Raw genomic sequence first — 8,694 nt, 5'->3', positions numbered from 1 at the left:
TGCCGGTCCCGGGTGCGGTGCCGGTGCCGATTCTCCTCACGGCGGCGGCAGAAAACGATGCTGCCCCTCCGCGGGGCCGCGCTGGCCCCGCTGTGACCCCCGCAGGCCCCCGCCCCTCCCCGGATGACTCCTGGCAGGTACAGATGGGACCAGACCCTCCCCAGCCGGGGGTCACCGGCCCCCGCCGCGCTCTCGCCTCCCCGGAGGCGCGGGCAGGGGATGGGCGGGCGGCGGGGCGGGGGCTGGTCCGGAGCCTCTGCCCGCCGGCGTACCGGCACCGGCAGGGGCTCGTGCTGCTCCCGGTGGGGTCCCGGGGGTCTCGGGGCCCGGCCACACACCGTGCGCGGCCCGGGACGGGGGGCTAGCACCGGGGTCACTGGGGCTCGGCCGGTGTCGCACGGGGCCAGGCTTAGACGCTTCGGTCGGGCAGGAGGGACAGCGCGACTGGACTGGGCACACTGAGGCAGCTGAGGTGACGGGGAGGCATAAGTGCTCCGACCCGTATCCGGGACCGGGACCAGAACCTGGACCTGGATCAGGACCGAGATCATGACCGAGATGCATCCAGGAGCCCCAAACACGCACTGTCCCTGGCCGTGGCAGCCGGTGCGGAGCCGGTGCCGGAGCAGGGCTGGCAGCGCGGCTGTGTGCCAGGAGCTCCACGCTAGGGTGGTGGGTGCCAGCTCCCGCTCGGGGGTCTCGCCGTGGTCCTCTGCCCGCTCCCACTCCATGGCAGGCAGCAGCCTTCCCCGCCGTCTGGTCTGGAGTCCGGGGGGTGCACAGCCCGTGAGGGGCCGTGGAAGGCTGTGAGGGGCCGTGGGGAACCCGTCTCGGCTCCGCATTAGCGCGGCCGCTGCTTCCCCTGAGCCAAACCTTCATCAGCGCGGCTCCGGCTGCACTGGGTGGGGCCGTGGGCTGCTCCGCTGGCACCCCAAACTATCGGCACCTCGGCACCCCAACCTGCCAGCACTCCAGCACCCCACACCCCGAACTGCCAGCACTTCAACCCTGCCAGCGCCCCAGCACCGGACACCCCAAACGTCAGCACCAACAGCACCCCGACACCCCAAACTGTCAGCACGACGGTATCCCAGCAACACCGCAGCACCCCAACCCTGCCTGAACCTCGAACTGCGAGCACCCTGGCACCCCAAAGTGCCCCGGCACCCCGAACTGCCAGTGCCATCCCCAATCCTGCAGCACCCGGGTACTGCAGCTCCTCCTGCACCTCGGCACCCCAACGCTGCCAGCACCCCGGTACCCCACCGCTGCCTGTGCCACTGCATCCCTCAGCCCAGCCCGGCACTCGCCGCCGCAGTTCACCCTGCGCCCCAGTCGGGACACCCCCGTGTTCTCTCCCGAATCCTCCGAGACCCCCAAAGACCTCGGAGCCCCCAAAGACCTTGCACACCCCACGGGCCCCTCTAACCCACCATTACTCCCTAAGCCCCCCGCACGGACCCCGCGCCCCACTCAGACTCCCCGCCCCCCTAGTGCCCCTCGCAGCCCCCAGATCCCCTCAGACCCCCTCAGACCCGCCCTGACCCCTCCCGTCCCCCCGGTTCCCTCCCGTGCCCCCCCCCCCCCCCGCACTCCCCCTTGGCCCCCCCGCCCCTCCCATTCCCCCGCGTTGCTCTGCTGCCCTCTGGCGGCCTTCCGCAGCACCACGCGCACGTAGCGCCCTCTCTGATTGGCGGCCGCTGCTGTCCGTCAAAAGCATGCCCTCTCGCTACTGGTCAGTGCCGGGAACACCCTCCCCTAAACACAGCGGGTCCGGTGGCGGCGGCTCCCGGCGGGTCCCCCGGTCACGGACGAGGTCGGGGGGGTCCCGGAATCCTGGGCCTCTCCCTGTGGGTCGTGGTGAAGGGTCAGCACACGGCCGAGCTTGCGCTGCCCGCCTCGACTCGCAACGCGCGGGGCACGCTAGGAGTTGTAGTCCCGCCGCTCGCCGCGGCCCCGCCCCGAACCCGGAAGTGCGCGAGGCCACAGGCGGAGGCGGCTCTAAGATGGCGTCGCCTCCTCAGGGGGGCCCGATGGCCATCGCCATGCGGCTGCGGAACCAGCTCCAGGCCGTCTACAAGATGGACCCGCTGCGGAACGAGGCAAGTGGCCGTACCGGGAGGGCGGGAGGCACCGGGAGGAGGTGGTGGTGGCGACACCGGGGACCAGCTCGGGCGGGGAAGGGAGGTGCCGCGGCGGCGCCGCTGGGGGGCGCTGTGAGACCGAGGGGCGGTGCGGGGAGGCGGGGCCAGTGGAAAGGGGCGTGGTCAAGGGTCGGGGCCGGGACCGGATTGGGGGTGTCCCCGGACCCCCGAAATCCCATTTCCTGACCTAATAAGGCAAACCAGGGTATCTAGCCGTCCACAAATCTTGTTTTCTGGTGCAATAAGGGAATACAGGGGGGTCAGCCCCAGAACATCCTGTTTGCTGGCATGTTAAGGCAAGACAGGGGGTGCAGCACCCCAAAATCCTGTCTTGTGGCGTAATAATGGAAGACAGGAGGCATAGCCCCCCAAAAATCCCATTTTCTGGCATATTAAAGTAAGACAGTGAGGCTAACCTCTCAAAATCCCATTTTCTGGTGTAATAATGGAAGTCAGGGGGCCATCCCTACAAAATCCCGTTTTCTGGCATATTATGGCAAGACAGGGGGGGCAGCCCCTCAGAATCCCGTTTTCTGGCATATTAAAGCAAAGCAAGAGGTGCAACCCTCCCCAAAATCCCATTTTCTGGCCTATTAAGGGAACGGCAGGAGAAGCTCCGTGGGTTAAGGGGTTCCACGTGAAGGATGAGAGTGGTCTCGGGGGTCTCCAGGTGACAGGTGAGGGTGGTCTTGGGACGCTCCAGGTGACAGTGAGGTGTCCCCGCAGGAGGAGGTGAAGGTGAAGATGAAGGAGCTGAACGAGCACATCGTGTGTTTCCTGTGTGCCGGGTACTTCATCGACGCCACCACCATCACCGAGTGCCTGCACACCTGTGAGTGTCCCCGCCTGGGTGGGGGGCTTGGGGAGGGCTGTGAGTCCCTTTGGGGTGCGGTCCCAGCCCCCCCACACCTGTCCCTGTCACCAGTCTGCAAGAGCTGCATCGTGAAGTACCTACAGACCAGCAAGTACTGCCCCATGTGCAACACCAAGATCCACGAGACGCAGCCGCTGCTCAACCTCAAACTGGACCGGGTCATGCAGGACATCGTCTACAAGCTGGTGCCCGGCCTGCAGCACAGTACGGGGGACTCGGGGGGCATGGCCTGCAGCACAGTGTGGGGGGGCTTGGGGGAAGAATGGTGGGAGCAGGGATGTGTCTCCGTGGGAACAGGGATGCGGATGGTGAGCTGGAGAGGGTCAGGAATGGGGATGGGGCCCAGGATGGGGAGCTAGATGGGAACGGAGACAGGAGTGGGGATATGGGACAGGGAGAGAGAGAGGGATGGGGACTGGGACAGGGTCTATGGCAAGGGCCTGGTGCAGTGGGAGCAGTGGGGAGGGGGTGCCAAGGACAGCCAGAGACCCCCCTCAGGGGCAGATAAACCCAGGTGTGTCCCTGAGCCACCTCTCCCTTGCAGGTGAGGAGAAGCGGATCCGGGAGTTCTACCAGTCCCGTGGCCTCGACCGGGTGACGCAGCCCAGCGGTGACGGTGGGACAGGGGGGCACGGGGGGCAGCCAGCCGTGGTGCTGGGGTTGCCGGGGGTGCAGGGGGCTGATGGTGCCACCTGTGTCCCCAGACACGGTGGGGGGTGACCCCATGGGGCTCCCCTACAGCACTTTCGATCACTCGCGCGCCCACTATTTCCGCTACGACGAGCACGTCTCACTCTGCCTGGAGAAGCTGAGGTGAGTCCAGGGGGGCTGCAGCCCCTCAGTGGGGTGTGGAGGGGACACGGGGGACACTGGGCGTGGCCACCACCCCTGAGACCCAGGACACGTGTCCCTTTCTCTTCCCACCACAGCTCCAGCAAGGACAAGAGCAAGGCTGTGCTACAGGTGAGTGGGGGTCCCTGCAGCTCCCACCCCTGGCCCCCAGCTCTCACCCTGGCCGTGGTGGGGGTGTGTGGGGTCCTGGGAGGGGTGTGGGGTCTTCAAAGGCCCCCACAGTCCCCCAGCTCACTCTGCCCCTTGCAGCAGAAGTACGTGAGGTGCTCAGTGCGGGCGCAGATCCGACACCTGCGGAGGGTCCTGTGCCACCGGCTGGGGTTGCCCCTGCAGCACGTGAGTGGGGGTCCAGGGGGGGGTTCCCAGCCCCCAGCGGTGTCCTGGCCCCCCTGATGCAGCCTCCCCATGCAGGTGCAGATCCTGTTTGACAACGAGCCCCTCCCCGACCACATGACAATGAAGCAGCTCTGGCTCTCACGCTGGTTTGGCAAGGTGGGCATCGGGGGGACGAGAACCTCTGATTTTGGGGTTCACCCAACCGGGGAGGTGATGGGGTGACCTTCCGGGTGTGGTTCAGGGCAGTATGGGGTTGGGGGATGGAGGATCTTTAATGTTGGTGGCCACAGTGGTGATCTGGGGAGATCCCCAGCCCCTGTGTGGGTCAGGCAATGGGGGGTCCCCAGAAGGGTTGGCCAAGTTCAGGGTGCAGCCCCAGGAGGGTCCCCGAGCTGGGGTTGGGGGTCCCTGTCCCAGGGCACTTCTGGGCTGGGGTTCAGGGTCTCTGCTCCAAGGGGATCTTGGGCTGGGAGGGAGTCTTGGGCCTGAGGGGTCAGGGGCTGGGATGGGGGTCCCTGTCTTGGGGGGTACCTGGACTGGGATTTGGGGTCTCTGCCCCAAGGGGCATCCTGGGCTGGAATCCCCCAGCTCTGACCCCTGCCTTGCCCCGCAGCCCGCGCCCCTCGTGCTGCACTACAGCATCAAGGACAAGAGGAGGTAGGGGTGGGGGGTGGGCGCTGCCCCCCCAATGCAGCCCTGCTCCCGCCCCCCCGCCCCCCATAACTTATACCCCCAGTTCGAGTTTATTTTTGGAATAAAATTGTGGAAAAGCCCCCTTGACTCCCTGCTTTGTCTGGGGGGACTGGGGGCTGCTACGGGGGTCTCAGGAGGGTCCCCTCTGCACCAGCAGCTCCAGGAGCTGTGGGGGCTGCATGTGGGGGGCTGAGCCATGGGGAGCTTGGGGGTGCGCTGTGGGCAGTGGGGCAGTGCAGCCCCCTCCATCCCCATTCCCCTGCCATGCCGGGGGGTCTCGCAGCCCCTCAGCCCCGCACAGTCGTGCGGGCAGGGCACTCCCCAGATCGATCCCGTCACGGCTGCCTGGCGCGTGTCCGGCCCCTCAGGGCCCCCCGCCCCACATAATGAGCCTTAATAAAGTCATCGGCCCTTTGATTGCCGGGGAAGGGGGGGAACCTCGCAGCCCCCCGCCCCGCGCGGCCCTAATTAGCCCGGGATAATATTCCGCCATCTGGATCCGCGCGCGGCAGCCACGGGCACAGCTGCGGGCGCGGGGGTCCCGGCGGCGGGGCTGTCCCTGGGGTGGGGCTGCGGCCCCCGGTGCTGCGGGAGGAACAGGTGCCGGATCCCTGTGATCCCGGGGATCCCGGGAACGCGGCTCCGGAGGGGCCCTGGCTGCGGCTCAAAAGGTTCAAAAGGCTCAAAACGCCCCGGTCCTGACCCTGCTCCGTCCCCCCCGCACGGTGGTGGCAGTGCCGGGCTGTGCCGGGCGGCTGTCGGGGATCACACCCCCACCCTCGCTCCCCGAACCGGGTGTCCCATCCTGGGGCGGGCATGGTCTGGGACCCCCCGGCCTCGCGTGGATGTGGCACCGGGTGCCCCGTGCCCACGCCGGGGAGGGCGCGCCGTGGCCCATCCTTCACCCCCGGCCCCGCACTGAGATCTGCTCTTGGTCCCCCGCGCCGGAACCCCCGCGCCGCCGCCGCTGCCGCTGCCGGGGGATCCGGTTACGGCCCGGCCCGGCCCAGCTGTCGGCCATCGCTCACCGGGCGGGCCCCCACAAGGACGGAGGGAAACGCGGGGGCTGCAGGGCCGTCGGAGCATGGGGACACAGGAAGGGGCATCCCAAGCGGGGCTGGAGGGATGGCAGTGCGGAATGGGGGCTCCAAATGAGGCTGGAGGGGTGAGGTGCAGGATTAGGGTTCCAGCTGGAGAGGGAGGGGCGGGCGTGTGGAATGGGTCCCAAATAGGACTGGAGGGCTGGGGGAGCAGAATGGGGGTCTCAGTAGGGCTGAAGGGCTTCAGGTGCAAGGTGGGCGTCCCGAGTAGGGACAGAGGGCTTGGGGCACGGGATGGATGTCCCAGACAGGGCTGGATGGGTCGGGGAGAAGGATGGGCGTTCTAAACGGGGCCATAGGGATTGGGATGCAAGATTGGAGTTCCAACCGAGGCTGGAAGGGTGGAGGTGCAAGACGGGTGTCCCAGCTGGGGTCAGAAGGATGGGTTGGGGACCCTAAATGGGGATGCAGAGATGGAAGTGTGCGAAGGGGATCCCAGCTGGCACCAGAAGGCTGGGGGTGCAGGATGGGGGTGCCAACCAGGGCTGGAGGAGTGGAGGTGCAGGACGGGAATTCCAAACAGGGCTGGAGGGCTCGGGTTGTAGGACGGGGGTCCAAACCAGGACTGCCTGTGGGGGAGTGGGTGTGTAGGTGGATGGATGGATGGATGGACGGAGGGACAGATGGATGGATGGACGGATGGAGGCGGGGGCTGTCCCCGTGTCTGTCAGCAGCGGCTCTGGCAGCCAGTTACAGACGGCAGAGCAGGAAGCCCCCCGGAGCCCCCCACGCCCCCCCAGTCCTGCACCCCCTCCCTTATCAGCGCCGGCCCCGGAGGAGCCTAATTCAAACCAACTGCGGGGCTGACGTTGGTAAATGAGCCCCCCGCCCACGGCCTGGCCCCAGCGCCCACGGGGGCTGCCCCGGAGAGGGGGGAGATGAGGGTTGGGGGATCCGACGTGGCAGGGGCAGGTACTGGGGGGATGTTCCTGTACCCCCGAGGCGCAGTCACGCTGAAGGCACTTTGATGTCCCCCTGCCCCGTCATGCTCTGAGGGGGCTAATGGCCCCCGGCTCCAGCCCGGCAGAGAGGGAAACCTGAGCCCCTCATCCCCCTGTCAACCTGGGGGACGGTCGGGGGTCCCCAGCTCTGCCCGAGAGGATCTGGGCATGGCATGGACCCACATGACCAGGAGGATGGGACCCCTAAGAGCTCCTTGGCTATGTGGGACCCCCAGGGCTCCCGCTGGGGGTGGTGGCATCCCCAGCCTGGAGGGTCCCAGGGCCCGGATGGGGAGTGAGAGGCGACATCGCACGGATGTGCCAGGGGGCTGCAGGTGCAGTACGGGGGAGGGGGGGAGGGGTCAGTGGGAGGGACCCCACAGAGAGACTCCCCAAGCCCCCCGCCCCCATAGCCCTGCAGCTCCTGTGCCAGAGTGGGGGACAATGGGGGCACAGCACAGCCCGGGGCGGGGGCACAGCGTCACCCCTCCCTTCTATGCCAGCGTCGCCAGGCACTGCCCCCTCCTACCCCACAACCCCCACCCCGCCCCTCACTGGTGCTCACCCCCAGCCCCCTGCAAAGACCCCACAAAACCCACCAGCCCCATGGACTCTCACTTTGGGTGTCCCACCTGGGGGTGGGCACAGGCGGTGGACCCCGGGCTGCTGAGCCCCCCGGCTGTGCAGAGCCCCCCCGGCTGCACCGTCCCTGCCATGCTCCGGCAGCACCGGCTCCGCGCAGCCCTGACAAAGACAGATGAGGCGTCGACACCTTCACACCCCATTGCCGGGTGAGGGGCCATGCCCGGCATCCCGGCACGTGGTGGGCACTGGGATGGTGGGATGGGCCGGGTGGGCACCGTGGGGACACGTGTGACACAGTATTGCCACATACCCTGATCTCCTCCCACCCCAGAGCACTCACTGGGCCCATGGCAGCACACGGCCATCCCTGTGGTGCCCATCCCATCCCATCCCATCCCATCCCATCCCATCCCATCCCGTCCCATCCCATCCCACCCCACTCCATGCCCAGCGGCGCGCGACACGGGCACGCGGCTGTCACGACGGGAATGAGCCGTCGCGCCAGCGCGGGGACGCTCCCTGTAACGAAGCACCGGGATGAGGCTGATGAGAAAATCCAAACGCAATTTAATTCCTGTCACCGCCTGAGGGGCTCTAAATGACGCCAGGGGGTTCTGACGGGCCCACGCTGAGCCCCCCCCACCCAGCCCCCACCACACTGTGCCCTCCTCACCTCCGCTGGCCCCCCCGGCCCTGTGCTTCCTGTCCGCTTCCTGAGGATGTGGGCACCGGCGCTGGCACCGGGATGCCCGCCGGCGTGGGAAGGGGGGCGAGGGAGGGGCATCTTCCTGCGGACAGAGGGGTCATGGCAGGGCCTGGGAAAGTGCCGCCCCCAGGACCCCAACACCCGCTGCAGCCCCCCGGGGAACCCCCGGGATTGCTCGGAGCAGCTCGGCTGGTGATGGGAGCAGCCTTGGCACCAAGCCGTGGCACCAAGCCGTGGCACCAAGCCCTGCCACCGGCATCCCCGGACTCGCCGGCTCCCTGAACGCCCAGTCCCAGCTGATGGGTGGTCACAGGGCTAACGTCCCCAGCAAAGGGGGCACCGAGCGCCGCCAGCCTCTCTTGGCACGGGTGTGAGGGGTGGTGGGGCCATGGGAGCGGGGCCAAGGGCACCCCCTCACATCTCCCGGTTTATTTTAGCCGCCCGAGTTTCCTCCAAGCCTTTG

The 8,694-nt window shown here is 67.7% G+C and overlaps 1 protein-coding gene across 2 annotated transcripts; it reads left to right on the top strand.

Moving 5' to 3' along the window:
- The first annotated feature begins 1,716 nt into the window (after positions 1-1,716).
- On the top strand, positions 1,717-4,979 carry PCGF1 (polycomb group ring finger 1). 2 transcript variants are annotated; one of them, XM_032110354.1, is made up of 9 exons: positions 1,717-2,102; positions 2,871-2,976; positions 3,070-3,222; positions 3,563-3,634; positions 3,723-3,831; positions 3,948-3,981; positions 4,123-4,206; positions 4,282-4,362; positions 4,820-4,979. In XM_032110354.1, the coding sequence occupies exons 1-9, from the start codon at positions 1,719-1,721 to the stop codon at positions 4,865-4,867; spliced, it is 1,071 nt and encodes a 356-aa protein (XP_031966245.1). In that variant the 5' UTR covers positions 1,717-1,718; the 3' UTR covers positions 4,868-4,979. The 2 variants fall into 2 exon arrangements, with proteins under 2 accessions (XP_031966245.1, XP_031966244.1); XM_032110353.1 differs by having other exon boundaries at positions 1,724-2,102; positions 4,120-4,206.
- Positions 4,980-8,694: the final 3,715 nt, after the last annotated feature.

Source organism: Corvus moneduloides, chromosome 5 (genome assembly GCF_009650955.1).
Source record: "Corvus moneduloides isolate bCorMon1 chromosome 5, bCorMon1.pri, whole genome shotgun sequence".
NCBI classification, from domain to species: Eukaryota; Metazoa; Chordata; class Aves; order Passeriformes; family Corvidae; genus Corvus; species Corvus moneduloides.
This window is presented reverse-complemented; position numbering and strand designations above follow the sequence as displayed.